Source organism: Eptatretus burgeri, chromosome 17 (genome assembly GCF_056783735.1).
Source record: "Eptatretus burgeri isolate ZD-2024b chromosome 17, Ebu_testis_v1, whole genome shotgun sequence".
Classification (NCBI taxonomy): domain Eukaryota; kingdom Metazoa; phylum Chordata; class Myxini; order Myxiniformes; family Myxinidae; genus Eptatretus; species Eptatretus burgeri.
The window spans coordinates 45,698,275-45,716,817 of NC_140977.1; the positions used below are offsets into that span (position 1 = coordinate 45,698,275).

Genomic DNA, 18,543 nt, shown 5'->3' on the forward strand with positions numbered 1-18,543 from the left:
TTCCCTGATCTGTGCCTTTCCACAACTTTATCCCAGAGGTCTTTTGAAAGCTCCTTGGTGCTCATGGTTGAATCTTTGTGTGAAACACACTACCCAGCAGAGGAAACCTACAGAAACAGCTGACTTTATTCTGAAATAATCAAAATCACTACGATTTAACACAGGTGGAGAACAATTAAGTTGGTGTGTGATTTTGAAGGTGATTGGTTACACCAGGGCAAATTTATAATAAGAGGGTGGACACTTATCCAACCACGATATTCTTGTTTTGCATTTTTAATTAATTTTCTGAAATTTGTAGAATTTGTTTTTTCCTTGGAAGTTGTGGGTTACGATGTGTAAATAAAGGTGGAAAAAGTGTGATTTAATGCAATTTAATTCCAGGCTATAAGGCAACAAAAGGTGAAAAATTTTGAAAGGGGTTTAGACTTTCTATTGGCACTGTATATGAGGTCCAACAGTTGACAGAGCATGTCAGAGCCGAAACTACCATGAAGTCCAAGGAACTGTCCGTAGAACTGAGATGGGAGAACCTGCCAGAAGAACAAGTCTCTGCAGCACTTCACAAATCTAGGCTTTTTGGGAGTCGCCAAATGGAAGCCATTCCTGAGAAAAAGACACATGACAGCATCCCTGGAGTTTTCAAAAAGGCATGTGAAAGACTGAGAGCATGAGGAAAAAAAATTTGTGGTCTTATGAGAAGAAAATTGAACTTTTTGGCATGAATGCAAAGTGCTACGTCTGGCAGAACCCAAGCACAGCTTATCACCCATACAACACCATCCCTACTGTGAAGCATGGTGGTGACAGCATCAGTGGGAGCATGCTTTTCATTGACAGGGACTGGGAGACTTGTAAGGATAGAGGAAACAATGAATGGAGCGAAATACAGGCAAATCCTTGAGGAGAACCTGGTGCCAAATACCCCAAGCATACAACCAAAGCAACACTGGAATGGCTTCAGAACAAGAATGTGTAAGTCCTTGAGTGGCTCAACCAAAGCCCAGACTTGAATACCATTGAGAATCTGTGGAAAGGCTTTAAGATTGCTGTTCACTGACACTCCCCATCCAACTTGACAGAGCTTGAGGAAATCTGCAAGGAAGAATGGGAGAAAATCCCCAAATCCAGATGTGTAAAGCTGATACAGACATACCCAAGAAGACTCGCAGCTGTAATCGCGGCCAAAGGCACTTCTACAATGTACTGATTCAGAGGGTATTGACTAGCCATTCATGTAATAGGGTATCAAAAAAAGGACAATAATCCAAAATAGAAAAGAAAAGTAGACAAAAATCAAGAATCCACACTTGAAATTCACATTTTAAAATCCAGAGACAAGAAATAAAAACTTATTTTGTTCATTAAATATTTGTAACTACACGAAGAGCTCGAACATCAACTGGGCACTGGCGTAGTGAGGGGGGGGGGGGAGCAAATAGGGCAGCCGCCCTGAGCGGCACTTTTGGGGGGTGGCAAATTTGTTTTGTTGCATCTATCATCTGTCATTATCGACACCTGTGAGGACAATTTTCCCGTGGCGTGTGAAAGCGCAAGCGCAGGGAAGGGTTGAACTGTGCAAGTGGCCCCACCCTCCGTTTGCTGACCAATGGTTGCGGCAAACAATGTCTCAAAGAGAGGGGGCAGGCAAAAAGGAGTGTGCGGCATGCTGGGAAACTAAACTTGGAGACGAGGCAGCGAGGCATTCGCGTCTCATTCCTGTGTGCGTAGCTCATTCCAGTTCACCCTTCCCATCTCATTCCTGTATTCGTAGCTCATTCCAGTTTGTCGTTCTCATCTCATTCCTGTGTCTCCCATCTCATCAGGGGTGTACCTAGAGACTAGTGTATTTGGCAACTGGGGCGGACGCTTCCTTTGTACCAATTATTCCCATATTTTGGCTGGGGTTCACTCTGCTGAAACTACAGTGAACGCCGTGACTTTTTCCGGGACAATCAAGCAACTTTACCAGTTTTTCTCTGTCTCAACTCACCGGTGGAAAATCTTCAAGCAGTTCGTCCCAAGGCAGACAGTGGAGCTAGTTTGTGAGACTCGATGAAGCTCCAAGCATGATGCAACTGATGCTGCACGGTCCAACCTGTATGAAATATCTGAAGCCCTGGAGTAGCTTCGTCATAGCAACGCCGAGAAGCAAGACGCAAGGTCAGATACAGCTGTTTTGTTGAACAGCATGATGACCTACATTTTCACCATATACCTATTCTTTTGGAAGCCCATGCTAACAGATTAATGACATAAAATATTATCCAAATGGCTGGGCTAGCGCTCGACGCTTCTACTGCCAAGTTGGGGGCCCTTGTTTTATTCTTCCAAAATGAGCAGGATAATGTCACAGAGGAGGGGAAAATCAAGGCCGTCGATTTTTGTGAGCAAACGGGAATCTCTACAGAGTGACTGATAAGGAAGAGGAAGCAAATGCCAGGGGAAGACACTGTGGACGCAGGTCTCATTGCAAGATGAGATTAAACGGGAGCAATATGAAATTTTGGAGCAGCTACATGAGGAAACGACCTGATAAACCCGACAAATAAGCGACATGAACATTAAATTTGGGTTTCTCACGTCACTCAGTTACCTGATGGACCCATCCAACGACAGTGACATTGCCATGAAATTACACCATCTCACAGAGACTACGATAATATCATCACCAGAAAAGTGACAGAAGGAGATTCATCATGTTCGTTGACACATGAAAGTGTATGAGGAAACCACTGGGAAAGAAACGGTGGATTGGAAGACATATGAAATCCTTCAATATGTTGTGAAGTGGGGATTTTAGGAATCTTTCCCAAACCTTCTCATCATACTGAGGACGTTTCTCACCATGTGTGTGAGCAATGCAGCATGTGAGAGGAGCTTCTCCAAACTGAAACTGATAAAGACCAATCTCAGATCCACAATGAGCCACTCTAGGCTCAGTAATCCAGGTATCCTCTCCATTGAGCATGAACTTGCCGATTCAATTTACTTTGAAGATATGATAGACGAATTTGCTTCACTGAAGGCTACAAAGATATGAATCACAGTCACAACAACCGAACGCTTAATAAGCCAATGACGATTTAGAAAGGTGGAAAACAACGGTGTAACTGTTGATTTGAAAATATACTTTACCTGTACTTCATTGAATTTGTAATAAATTTATTTCATTTAGCTTTGTGTTTAATTCAGCATGTGAGTTACGAAGGGGCAGCAATTTGACATCTTGCCCCGAGCGGCATTTTTCCTTGATATGCCATGTGCAACTGGGCTTCAAAAAAACGAGGCTTTACTGTTCCACAATGTTTTAGGCAAAATTAAATGAAACAAAGGGAGTGAGTTATAAAACATTCACTTGGATCAAAACACTTGGGAATGATTCAGAGTTTCATTCATCGCTCACCTTCTGCTGAGAGGGAATCTTCACCCGGCTCTTCCTTCACACAAGTGACGTCCAACATCGGAGGAACGTTACCATGGAAACCTCCGGGTTTCACTCGATCCATTTCATCTGTGGAGAAATAGATGGACGTCAGGGCCATGAAGGGTTTAAATACTGATTACAACTTGTGGGATTTTAAATAGTTTTCTTGTTTAAAAAATAACAAATAAGAAATAAAAAGGTTAATTTAAATCCTGTGAATAAATGGCTAAACGTCGTGCTTGACTCACCTTGTGAAGAACAATTCTCCCCAAGTTCAAGTTTCACCTTCAGCTCCTCATTTAAATCTATAACAACATCAATGGAGTCAGAAACCAAACTCACCACAACCCGTCAGGTCATTCCCATCATCCAGCATCGTTATCTTCAACGTGTATATTGTTATTATAGATTGTTACCTTGTGAGGGAAAAACACCTGTAGGTTCAGGTTCCACCTTCACCACCATTATAGGATCTGCAGAGAAACAAAACCTGTTATAAACAAAGATCAGTCTCGGAGATGTTACTTTTAAACAAACTTGTCTTAAACTCTCCCTGTTATGTTTTTCTTAATTCAGCTTTTAATAAATGTTCAAACCAATGTTAGAGTGAAATTATAGTAACCGCTAGCGGCCATTTTGGAAAATGGCTGCCACAGCCATCAGCGGCTGAATTTGAGATGGCCCAATATCCAAATCTGTTCATAATATGTGAGGCTACTAGTGTGCCAAATTTGGTGCTTTCCTCACAAAATACACAATTGTTATGCTAAGTTGCCCCACTACAATGATTTATAAATCTAGAAGGGTGAACCACGTAGCTGCGTGGACATAATGACATATGCACTGATGTCACGTGTTGATTTGAAGGACGTCCTATTGACAACTGTGGATTTGATGTTATGCAAGGACAAATCGTCATCAGGGATATTAGAATGGTGAATATGGAATGGGTTCCAAAGATGGGACAGTGTAGAGGATTTGAAAGATCATTATCTTTTTAATGAAGGAATTTTTCGTACATGAAGACTGAAGTAAAGGTTGATGTTTTCTAAATGGGTAGAGAAATATCTGCATAGTAAAACAGAATGCAACCACCGTGGCTGAGGTGTGAATGAGAAAACTATGTGTGCCAAGGTTTTGCATTCGCAGATAGAGTAAAAAGCCCTCCAGATGGGGGAAGTTTGCTGTGGAGTGCTGGGGTGGGGCTACAAGCATCCTCATCTCTGATACAGGAGAGTCTGCAGTGAAGACGTCACAAGAGAGCCATGAAATTTTGTTTCAATTACGTTGCAAAGTTTTGATAATTAGTGTAGTTGATACACGGTCAGGATGAGATGTGTAGTAAGAAGATTTGACCATATTGTGGACAACGCCTATCCGAGGCTGACCAACATGGTGTTAATTTTAGTTAAATCAGATATTGGGAAATTTGAGATCCTAATGGCAAGGTCGTCTCATTTAGTTGATGACTTGCTTACTTGTTGATGGAGGTACATAGCCGAACAGACTTCGTGTGTCATGATGTAGAGATAGGAGACTGGTCAAGCCAAGCTTAGAAATAAAGTGATTTACTGAAGGGGTACTGATATAATACTAAAGGTACTGAAGGAGTACTGAATTTACTGAAGGGGTACTGAAGTACTCCTGATTTACTGAAGGGGTACTGAAGTACTACTGATTTACTGAAGGGGTACTGAAATCATAATAAAGGATGACTGATATCAAACTGATTGTTAAACTGAAGAAAAAAAAATTGGGAGCAGAGATTGTATTCCTAGCTCACGTTCAGGGTCAGAGTTCAGTTCTGCTGTAACAGCAACAAAAGTGAAAGCAATTGATGAAGATTAATAGCACCGGGAGGTAGACAGGAGCTTGCTGTGGGGATTTCTGGGATGACGAGTTATTTGCAGCAAACAAGTGTTTTACAACAATGGATGGCAGAAGTTTAAGGAAGGAGCATATCACCCACAGTGAGAGCTTTGTAATGGTTTGGGATACACTTGGGTTTAATTACATTTCCAGTAATTGTTTTCACAGATCACAATCTTTTCACTTTTTATAAAAGTTAGGATAAAGATCAGAGATTGATGAAATGGAGCTTGACTTTATGAGAATTAAACTTGTCAATTCAATATCGAAGGCAAAGCCAATGTGATTGCAAATATTCTGACTGGCCATAAATAACTCTGAAATTGTTCTTATTGCTAGTTGGGGAGCAAGAATCCTACATTGGTTATTTCTTGCCTTGGAAAAGTGTGGTTAATTTGCCTGCTATTTGCATGAAGAAGATAACCAAGATAATGGTCACACAAACTTCATGTAGCTCTCATAGATAGGACAAAAGGATGATTTTGATGTGTTCTGGAAGCTATGTGAAATCAAGATAGATACCTAATGTGATGATAGATAACTAATAAGACCTGATAATGATGATGATCAGTCATATCTGTTAATTTTAAATAACTAATGTATTTTATAGATGAAAGCAAAATAAGACGCGTGATGATATAACACCTTTTCGAGACTAAACTCATGAGATATTTTTTTATGACTGAAACATATCGGAAACTTAATCAACATACTGTAGGACCTTGGAATTAATTAGGTGTACTGTAGGCAAGGGAAAATATATATATATATATATATATATATATATATATATATATATATATATATATATATATATATATATATATATATATATATATATATGACAAACGACAGATTGTGTTTGTATATAAAAATAAAAATAAAAACATAAAAGAGGGGGATGATAAAGGAAAATAAGTTTTTTGTTGTTGTGTTTTTAACACATTTCGTGCTTGACTCAATAAATATTCAAACTGATGGTTTTGTACACCAGTTGTATTGTAACGATAACATGCACACAAATTTCATGTCAGCATTTTAGACATTCAAGAAATATAAGAAATCATTTTTACAAAAAGTATATATGAACCTGTTATATGCCAAAATTTAGACAGAGTTAAAATACCATGATTTTAATAAAGGATGGGATTTTGGGTCTCGGTAAAAGGGAATTTTTGGAAACTGGTGGGCAACATAATTGCATTGGATATTTATTGGGCTGTTATTGCTTGTAATTATCGTACTCTTCAAATGCACCATAACTGTATTGTCTTCATTGTCGTGGTAATGACTTTTCTTTTAAAAAACAGTGATTGAATCATGTTTATTCAGACACCATTTCCTTAAGAGAATCCCAATCCAGATTGGGAATTTAATTATCTGTGCAACAATACAATTTAAAAGGAGCATGTTATATGACCCTGGACAAATGTTATCCCTGAGGCAGTCATCGGTCTTGTTCTCTTTTCGCATTGGTTTGCAACCTGTAAGAAATGAAACTTTCTGGCCCTTTCATGCTGTACTCACTGGGTTGGAATTACGATGTAATCTTGTACTGAGTGCCTCTGCATCTGACTGTAATGTAATGGAATGCCTCTGACTGTACTGCATGTGATGGACTCTGGCAATGGCGCCTTGCACATGAGGCTACTCTCATCCACCTGTATGCCTGGTGTTGGCTTAAGCCTTAATGGTTAGGGTGGTGGGCTTTGGATTCTAGGCTTTGGAACGTAAGAGAGGCTGCCTGCACATCAAGCCGGCGATCGACTTGTGGAGAGGTGAATGACAGATTCGGCCTGCGTCTGGCCGCAGAGCCTCTGTCCGTACTCACCTCACGGCTCGAGATGTTGTCGATCCTCCCGCGGAGCTCGGCCCCTCGACTTGGGCCTTGTCTGGAGAACAGGCCAGTCCTAGATTTGTATGCTGGACCATGAGAGAGATCGGCTGAGGCCTATCGTCGACCTTACGCGGGGTCAGAGGGCATGGAGACCACATGCGGCGCGAAAGGCGCAAAGGGAGGACGAGCTCCATTTCGCCACGCGGCACGTTCGAGCGGGAGTTCGAATCCGTGGACATCCGCCTGTTGCGAGCGACATTCGTGCTTTTGACACTGTCCTCTCGTCCATGAGACATCACCAATTACTCTGTCTTGTCTTGCATGCATGCGGTTTGTCTGTCTGTCTTTGTCTGCACGTTGTCTAAGGCAAATTTCAGTCGCGACCCCCTCGAAACCTTTAGTCCATGGTTCCCGAGTTAAGAACAGGTTGAGGATTGTTAATAAAACCATTGTCGTGAATTTTGCTTGTGTTGTGATCCCCGATGTTCCCCAATAAATCTGGTTAATTTGTATGAAGTTGCTGCTATGGATTAATTCGTGTCGCGTCGAGGAACGATCCGTTCAATTGGATATATAACACCAAAAAAATGGTTACAGACTGGTAGACTCCACTCGGTCTCTGTCAAAACCAGTCTGTAACCGGGGGTTCTATTTCCCCAACTGGCAAGGGTCAGGATTACGTTGGTATCGTGTTTGAAGACGCGTGACCCGAGGCCTGTGCCTAGCCGGCCGGTGTTATACACCCTGGAGATGGTGGTGGTGAGGGTGGCGCCTAGGACCGGGTGAGAATCCCACCACCCCGGATCCGCAACAATATATATATATATATATATATATATATATATATATATATATATATATATATATATATATATATATATATATATATATATATACATATATATATATATATATATACATATATATATACATATATATATACATATACATATACATATATATATATACATATATATATACATATACATATATATATACATATATATATATATATATATATATATATATATATATATAGTTACGGGCCGGGGGGTCAGCCGCCAACCGACCGCTCTGAACGGAGCCGCAAGTCGAGTCGGCCCAACCGATCGCCGGGAATATAGATCACCGCCTGGATAACTCCGAGCGACAGGTCCTTGTACAAGAACCGAAATACGCCAATCGGCAGATCACGTGGGGTAGGGTCTATTGCCAATCTTCAATGTACCTAAATACCCACGTGATCCAACTACCGGGGTATTCCACCCTCGACGGATCTCGTACGGAACAAACCGCCGAGGCGAGCTTGTCCGTGCACGATTCCGAGCGGCATAATCGCCGAGAACCGCCGGTCCAAATGTCCCCCTATTACGGCAAACCAACGGCTTTCTAACTCCCATCACACGAAATGTTCAGTCAATGAGGGAATGGACGCAACGAGCAGGTTTACATTCACACAAGGACATTTATTATAATAAAACACGTATGCAATTAAATAAGGCAAAACACGTATGCAATTATACAAGCAACAAAAGCACGACAAAAGAACCAAAACCGTCTACTTATTATGTACAGTCATTTACACTTAACAGCAGTTCCTACTTATTAGACGGGCCCACGGACACGCGCGCGCGCGCGCACACACACACACACACACACACACACACACACACACACACACACACACAAGAAATGGTGGCTGAGGCCTTTAATCACGAGCTCCAGCTCGGAGGACAGCTGAGCTGAAACTCAGAGCTTGACTCGAACCTTTCCACCTCGTGTGGTCTTCAACTTGTCCGGACCCGGGCTCCAGCGAGAGCGAGCTGGATCCAATCGCCGCGATCCTTCCCGAGCTCCCGCGAATCCTCCCGCATTTCTCAACACGTGCCGGTGAGATGAGGCGCCGATCCTTCCTGTCGATCATCGCTTCCCCGAGGATCCAACTCCTAGAAGAGGCCGATGCGTCGCACCAAGCCGGGAAACAAAATGGAGAACACAAAGCTCCACGAACCAAGAAGAGGAAGAAGAGGAAGCCGAGGAAGAAGCCTCCACTCGCAGCTCGAGCCAAACAACTGGCTCAAGTTCCTTCCAAAACAAAGCAGCAGCCGAAGCTCACTGAGCCAGTCGAAGCAAAAAGCTTCCGAAGGCCTCAAGCCAAGCAGGACCCGACGGCTGAACGACTGCTCTCTCCGAAGCAAAAAAAGATTACTACTACCACGGGACTCAGAACGGGACTCTTCACGAATTCTGCCAAGGGACTCCCACGAACTCAGCCCTACCACGGGACTCCCACACGAACAAAGAAAAGATGTCCTCTTTATCCTTTGCACCCCCTCCCCCGCACCCGGCATGACTCATGCCCTCGTGATCCACCCCACGCTCAACCACGGGTGGGAGGGAGTTGTTGACGTCACGGGATGGCAAGGTTCTTCTTCCGCTTTGCAGAAGAGGGGGAGGGACGTCTCCATTGTTTCGTTCCCTAACTATTAAATCGATCCGCAGCGCATCTAATCGATCTCTGAACATTTAAACAATGAAAGGTGAGCTATCTAGGGAACATGCACTTATCGACATAGCTGACTAAGGGAACCTGTATTTTGTGTGCAATTGAATTCCAAATTCGTAACAATATACATACACACATATATATATATATATATATATATATATATATATATATATATATATATATATATATATATATATATATATATATATATATATATATATCTTCTTCTTTCGGCTAGCTCCCGTTAGGGGTCGACACAGCAGATCAACCGTCTCCATTTCGCTCTATCCTCCACATCTTCCATTGACACTCCAACCACCCGCATGTCCGCTCTCACCGTATCCATGAACCTCTTCTTTGGCCTTCCTCTTCTCCTCCTACCTGGCGGCTCCATCTTCAACATCTTTCTCCCGATATACTCCGCTTCCCTCCTGTGCACATGTCCAAACCATCTCAATCTCGCCTCTCTCACTTTGTCTCCAAACCGTCCTACCTGCGCTGTCCCTCTAATATACTAATTTCTTTTCCTATCAATCCTCGTCACTCCCAACGAGAATCGCAGCATCTTTAACTCTGCCACCTCCAGCTCCGCTTCCTGTCTTTTTGTTAGTGTCACCGCCTCCAAACCATACAACATAGCTGGTCTCACTACAGTCTTATATACTTTCCCCTTCACTCTTACAGCTACCCTTCTGTCACAAATCACTCCTGCAACTCTTCTCCAACCACTCCATCCTGCCTGCACTCTCTTTTTCACTTCTCTCCCACACTCTCCGTTACTTTGGACAGTTGATCCCAAGTATTTAAACCCGTCCACCTTCCCCGCCTCAACTCCTTGCAACCGCACCATACCACCACCCTCCCTCTCATTTACGCATATGTACTCCGTCTTACTCCGATTGACTATCATTCCCCTTCTCTCCAGTGCGTACCTCCACCTCTCGAGGCTCGCCTCAGCCTGCACCCTACTCTCCCGACAGATCACGTAATGATGGCTGAGGCCTTGAATAACGGGCTTCAGCTCGGAGGACAGGTGAGCTGAAACCCAGAGCCTATCTCGAACCTCTCCACCCCGTGTGGTCTTCAAGTTGTTCAGACCCGGGCTCCAGCGAGAGCGAGCTACACCCAATCACCGCGATCCTTCCTGAGCTCCCGCGAATCCTCCCCCGCTCACCCACGGGTGGGAGGGAGTTGTTGATGTCATGAATCACGGGACAGAAGGTCTCTTCTTCCTCTTCGCAGAAGAAGGGGAGGGATGTCTCCATTGTTCGCACCCTAACTATTAAATCGATCCGCAGCGCATCTAATCGATTTCTAAACATTTAAACAATGGAAGGTGAGCTATCTAGGGAACAAGCACTTATCAACATAGCTAACGAAAGGAACCTGTATGTTGTGTGCAATCTAATTCCAAATTCGTAACACTATATATATATATATATATATATATATATATATATATATATATATATATATATATATATATATATATATATATATATATATACATATACACGCATATATATATATATATATATATATATATATATATATATATATATTGTTGTGGGCCGGGTATCGGTGGTGAGCACGACTGCTAGATGGAGCAGTAGAGTCGGCTCCACCGAACACCCGGAACTTATAGGTCGTCACCCCGGATAACTCCAGAGCCGACGGGTCCCTTATCGGACCGAAGATTGCCAATAGGTCGACTGCGTGGGATAGGGTCGATTGCCAATTTCAATTTACCTAAATACCCACGTCGTCCAAACTACCGGGGAAATTCACCCTCGGCGGAGCTCGAGCGGAACGAGCCGTTAGCGTGCTCGAACCGTGCGTATGGTTACCGAGGTCCATCGGTCCGAATGCACAATTTGCCGCTTCCAAATTTCCCAACATGCACCGTGCTAAACCAATAAAGAAAACACAGAAACGAGCTGAAACATTTAACATGGGATTTATATATATAATGTGGGGGGGGGGGGGGAAGGGAACACACAAAGAGCAGAGTTAAACCGACTAAGCAATGCAAACAATGTACAGCAAAGAGCACTTAACAATCCTTACTTACAGATGGGCCCACAGACACACACAAATACCCAAAAGAAGTGATGGCCGCGGCCTTTATTGAAGGTTTCCAGCTCGAGGGAAGATGAGCTGGAAACCAGAGCTATCTCGGACCTTCCCACCTCGTGCGGTTCTCGATGATCCGGTTTGGAGGGACTTGAACCCGCAACACAATGCAATGACGAACGCCAGCCGGCGCGTAGGTGGACAAGACAGAACATCGGCAGGCAAGATGAGACGACCAGGCGACGAGACCTTCACATTCCAGCCAGAACGCCCCGAACACTTGAACTGGCCAATGCTCCTGCCACGAGCACACCGTCTCTCTAACGCTGGTCCAGACCACCACACTTTCTCCTCAGGCGGGAGGGGCTTCTTTCCTGGCCACTCGCCTACTGATTGGACGGTTGCGTCACGCGATTAGCTCGTCGCCCCCGTGATTGGCCAAAAGGGGCGCCAAGTCCGCTGATTGGACCGGGGGAGGGGGGGCGTGGCAGCCGTCGCGGTGGACCGCCCCTCAAACAAGGAGAGTAACATTGTCCTGTGTGGGCAGAAGAAGAAGAAGAAGAAGAAGAAGAAGAGGAAGAAGAAGATGAGTCGCGAAAGCTGCTTGAAGAGAGCTCGGCGCTCTTCTTCTTCAGACAAAATCTTTTGGACTCGGCTTTTTTATATACAGGATTCGGATCTCCTTAAATACTAAACACCTGTACACATCCTCGCATTGAGTGTGCCTTTTCAGAGCGTCTATCATGAAGTTTTAAATATAATCGGACATTTGCTTTTAAGTTTCGAAAAGTTCACGTTACTATTTAAAGAGTATTCCATTTAATGTATTGTAATTTCGTAAATACACTATTTTCTCATGAACGAAGATCGTCCATGACGGACGTGACGCGACGGCACGTGACGAAATATCGGAAGTTGTTTTTTTGTTTTTTTTTAATTCTTCTTCCTCTTCTTGTTCTTCTTCTGGTGAAGACAAAACCTTTAGGGTGCGGCTGTTCGACACATTTGTCCTTGTTTTTTTGTTTTTTTTACAAATTAATTGTTTTTTTCCAAATAATTAATATATACATTTATTTTCCCCACCAAAATCTTTACAAATTAATTAACAAAGAAAACATGAAATGTCTTGCATCAATAAGTATTCAGCCCCATTGCAATGACACTTGACATTGAGCTCAGGTGCATCCAATTTACTTTGATAATCTTTCAGATATCTCTGCAACTTGATTGGAGTCCACTTGTGGCCAATTCAATTGATTGGACATGATTTAGAAAGAAACACACGATTCTATATGAAGTCCCACAGTTGACAATGCATGTCAGAGCAGAAAATCTCCCATGAAGTCCAAGGAACTGTCCGTATAACTCCGAGATAGAATTGTGAGGAGGCAAAGATCTGGGGAAAGGTACAAAACAATTTCTGGAGTGTTGGAAGTTCCCAAGAGCACAGTGAGCTCCATCATTCGGAAATGGAAAGAATATAGAACTACCCAGACTCTTCGACAAAACGACTAAACTGAGCACCTGGGCAAGAAGGACCTTGCTCAGGGAGGTGATCAAGAATCCAATGACCACGTCGACAGAACTACAGAGTTCCTTGGCTGAGATAGGAGAACCTGCCGGAAAACCAACAGTCTCTGCAGCACTTCACAAGTGTAGGCTTTGTGGGAGAGTGGCCAGACGGAAGCCACTCCTGAGAAAAACGCACATGACAGCATGCCTGGTGTTTGCAAAGAGGCATGTGAAAGACTGAGAGCATGAGGCAAAAAGATTCTAATTATGAATGTTATTTGGCTCAATTTGGCTTTCTTATAATCAATTTATTATTATTGGCAATTTGGTTTCACATTCTGGATGAGCCCCTAATTTCTGTTTCGAGTCGACCTGAGGGCACGGCAGCGAGTGCACCGGTAACCCGGAGGGCATCATGGCAGAAACAAAAATACAGACACTGATGTGCACTTCATGGTGTTTTCTGGTGAACCCAACATATGACAGGAGACAGAAGGGTAACGTTATAAGAAATATTTAATAATTCCTAATGTCTACCTTTAGCACAATAATATTAATTAAATGTATCAATAAATGACTTTTCTTAGAATCCCCAAAATAAATAAGTACGAAAGTCACCTGCAGCAATGCAGCTATATGAAAACTCACAACTCTTGATGTGGCAACTCAGCTGAATCAAGCAGTTTTCACATTAAATAAAAGCGGGTCATAAATGGGTGAAAGGTCAGTGGTGAGCCTCATCGGAATGTTCAAAGTCTGGAGGGTGCGCATAAATGGTGAAATCGATACCAGCAGTCAGGTTTTACAAGTCCCCAGAAAGGTGAATCCCCAAATCACTGAAGCATAGAGGAGAACCTGATTCTGCTGTAACAGATTCCCTGTGAGGTGAAAAGTATGATTTGTTTGAAGGACAGAGAGGTTCGAGGGATAAATAAGCTCTGAGAGTATGGACCAGTCAACACACCGAGTGCTTTCTCAAAATGGTGTGTAAATCCCCAAAATGGTGCCAATGAGGTAATACATGCAACAGCTATGATATAGTTGCTGAGAAAACAAGTGAAGTGCAATGTCTGACGATTAAGTGAGGGAGGTCAGCAGAGAGGAATACCTCACAAGGTGGACATAAGAAGATAATCCGAATCTCCAGAGCAGTGCACAGCAGGTTAAAGTTGATCCGTCATGGGAAAGGATATAATGAGTCATTAAACCTTCAGAGTATTGCATACAGAAGACCCTAATTTCTCCTTCACTGTGAGTTTCAGTTATTTAATGATATGCACTCCTCGAAATAGAGCATGGCAGCTCAAGAGAGTCCCAACACCTATTTCCTCCTTTGCCCTTTGCCTTTTTTTCTGTTCCCCCAATGCCATTGCCTTTTCATTCAATGTATTGTTGTCATTGTTGTTGGTGGTGTTGTTACTTAATCGCAAATGTAACCTTTCCCAAGCACAATTAAATGAATATACTGGTCCGTAACACAAGATACAGAGCACTTGTGTGGTTGCGAAGTTAGTCCCTTCCCTGTTCACTTCCTGCCAAGACTGATGCGATCACTTGCAGCAGTAAATATAATCACAGTATGTACAACTTATGAGGATTAAAGAAGTTATAACATTTCTTGGGAAATACGTTTTGTGTGACTTTTAATATCTCCACATAATGTTTTTCATATTATTTTCCTCTTTGCACCATTATGTGCACATAGTTGTCGAGGCAGTGTCTTTGGCTAAATTGCTCAGGGTTACAACATGGATGGGTCACTACTCTGACACAGGATACTTGATTGAAAGTGCAGAAATTTGTAATATGTTCATGATGCCGGCAATAGCTCGCCGACTCTTCGCGCAGGACAACATGGGATCTTTAACCTCCATCAACTTGTGCTAGCAAACAAAACCCAATTCATAGAAAACACTGCAGAATTGACATGCATGCAAAATACGTTGATGGCAGTTTATAGCTGGCTTGAGATTTGAACTCATGTTGGGTTCAAATTTGAACCCATGCTGGGTTCAGAGGCAAGTCTGCATAAGGCCAACTGCCCTTATATAGCAATTAGATTTGTCACTTAATATTTTGTCCTGCCTCTCTTTTTGCTGCACATATGTTTTGCTTCAACATGCCATTGAAATGTTCTGCTTCTGCTTAAAAAATAAAATCTTGCTCTGCTTTTCAGCCCTCAAACCCATCCAAACCCTGTGAAGTTGTGAGATCCTTCTCATAAACGGAACACTTCTTGGGAATTTCACCCATGTGAATAATTTCATGTTTCTTGAGGCAATATGCAGATGTGAAGGCTTTGTTGCAAATAGAGCATTTAAGTAACTTTTCTCCCTCCCCTGTGAATCATTTCATGGTTTACATGCCAACATTTTTAGAAAGAGAATAGATATGTGTGATTCCATCCTCATGAATATTTTCAAGTATCTTCAAGTGTGCTGATGTTTTGAAAGTCTATTCACAAACTAAATATTTGTGTGGATTTTCTTCCCCATGAATAAAATCATGTCTCTTTAGGTCGTATGAGGATACAAAGGATTTTTCACAAATAAAACATTTGTGTGGCTTTTCTTCCTTGTGAATCAAATCATGTTTACTTCAGTCATATGAGGATATGAAGGATTTTTCACAAACAATATTTGTGTGGCTTTTCTTCCATGTGAATCAAATCATGTCTCTTCAGTTCATATGATGACACAAAGGATTTTTCACAAACAGAACATTTGTGTGGCTTTTCTTCCCTGTGAGTCAAATCATGTCTTCTTAGGTCGTATGAGGATATGAAGGATTTTTGACAAACTGAACATTTGTATGGCTTTTCTCCCCAGTGAATCATCTCATGCTTCTTTAAGTGGGATGGGGACATGAAAGATTTTTTACAAATGGAACATTTGTGCAGCTTTTCTACCCTGTGAATGAAATGATGGGTCGTTAGTTCTGATCTACATTCAAAGGATTTTTGACAAACAGAACATTTGTGTGACTTTTCTCCCATGTGATGAACGAAATCATGTCTCTTTAGTTCGGATCTGAATATGAAGGATTTTTGACAAACAGAACATTTGTGTGGCTTTTCCCCACTGTGAATCAAATCATGTCTCTTTAGATCGTTTGAGGATGTGAAGGATTTTTCACAAACAGAACATTTGTATGGCTTTTCTCCCCAGTGAATCATCTCGTGTTTCTTGAGGTGGGATGGGAACACAAACGATTTTTTGCACACAGAACATTTGTGTGGCTTTTCCCCACTGTGAACGAAATCATGTCTCTTCAGTTCAGATGGTGTTATGAAGGATTTCTTACAAACAGAACATTTGTGTGGCTTTTCTCCCCAGTGATTCATCTCATGTATCTTGAGCTGGCATGGTAATGAAAATGATTTTTCACAAACAGAACATTTGTGTGGCTTTTCCGCACTGTGTTTTTTCTCGTGTTTTTTTCGCTGGCATGCGAATGAAAATGATTTTTGACAAACAGAACATTTGTGTGGCTTTTCTCCCCTGTGATTCATCTCATGTTTCTTGAGGTGGGATGGGAATACAAACGATTTTTCACAAGCAGAACATTTGTGCAGCTTTTCCCCACTGTGAATGAAATCATGTCTCTTTAGTTCAGATGAGTAGATGAAGGATTTTTCACAAACAGAACATTTGTATGGCTTTTCCCCACTGTGAATGAAATCATGTCTCTTCAGCTTAGATCTGCATATGAAGGATTTTTGACAAACAGAACATCTGTATGGCTTTTCTCCACTGTGAATCATCTCATGTATCTTGAGGTATGAAGAAGATGTAAAGGATTTCTTACAAACGGAACAATGGTGTGACTTTTCTCCCCTGTGAATGAAATCATGACTCTTTAGTTCGGAAAAGGATATGAATGATTCTTGACAAAAAGAACATTTGTGGGGCTTTTCTCCTCTGTGAATGAATTCATGTCTGCTTAAATTGGAGGAGGATATGAAGGATTTTTGACAAAGAGAACAATTGTGCGGCTTTTGTCCCCTGTGAACAAAATCGTGTCTCTTTAGGTCATATGACGACATGAAGGATTTTTGACAAAGAGAACATTTGTGTGGCTTTTGTCCCCTGTGAACAAAATCATGTCTCTTTAGGTCATATGAGGAAATGAAGGATTTTTTACAAACAAAACACTTGTGCGGCTTTTCTGCTGTGTGAATCATGTCATGCTTCTTTAAGTGTGATGGGGACAGAAAAGATTTTTGGCAAACAGAACATTCATGTGACATTTCTGTCACATGAATCACTTCATGTGTTCTTAATGCAAATGAAGTGGTGAAGGCTTTACTACAAACGGTACACTTGTGTGGCTTATCACCAGCGTGAATCATCTCATGCAGCTTTAAAGAGGAAGTTGTGAAGGATTTTTCACAAAGAGAATACTTGTCGATGTTTTCATCACTTTGAGTGGTCTTTGGCATCTTCAAGGCAGATGTAGAACTAGTGAAAGCTTTTTCAAACACAGCACCTTGCTGTGCATTCTCACCAATGTGATTAATTTCACATTTCTTCAGAGCAAATGAGGTTCTCCTTCTCTTATCAATGTTTCTTTTCAATATCTTGTTGCATGAAAACGACCGAGCCAGACTTGATCTCAAGTTTAGTGGATGCTCCACAGATGTCTCTGCAACATAAGAAATAAAAAAAAGACAAAAACACGTTTTTGTTTTTGAAAATATCCCATATTTTTACTATTCTTTGCAGTACAATTTCACGATATTTGTGTCACAGTAAAATGCAGAATGCATAATCTTCATTATGAATGCATATAACTGAATAACACTACGCTATAGCCAATTACGTAAAATAAAAACAAATCGTTATCCCTCAGTAGAACGAACAAATTTATTTATTTATAAATCCTCACATCAGTTTATTGTCCTCCCCTTGATGCATTGAAAGAGAAGACCAAGAAAGAACCCAAATAAGTAAAGAGGAAAGAGGGAGTCATCAGGAGGAATCTGGATAGGATTCGAGTTTCAACCACTACTCCACTACCCTCAAAACCCATCCAGAATTCACTTCTCCTTCGAGAGATAGATAATTTTAATGAAAGAGAGGAATAGGTAGGAAAAGAGATGAAAGGGAAGGAAAAGCAAGAATTAGAATGAATAAAGAGAACTGTGAAAAAAAGTATAAAGAAGTGTGAAAGGAATAAAGAACAAAGATGTCGGGAAGAACCCGGACAGATATATTTCAGCAGGTACTCCCCAGGCTCAAACACAGAAACATGTACAAGCTACCAGAGGCAGGTTTTGTTTTATACAGACGAGTATTTTATTTAATCTCAGGAACA

General features: G+C 41.8%; 1 protein-coding gene across 1 annotated transcript in view; it reads right to left on the reverse strand.

The window, feature by feature from the left end:
* The window catches only part of LOC147009960 (uncharacterized), a 147,353-nt gene that overhangs the window by 100,411 nt on the left and 28,399 nt on the right, over nucleotides 1-18,543 (reverse strand). The window contains 3 exon segments of the mRNA XM_085863216.1: nucleotides 3,676-3,732; nucleotides 3,844-3,900; nucleotides 17,734-17,871. Coding sequence (XP_085719342.1) covers nucleotides 3,676-3,732; nucleotides 3,844-3,900; nucleotides 17,734-17,871 — 252 coding nt within the window.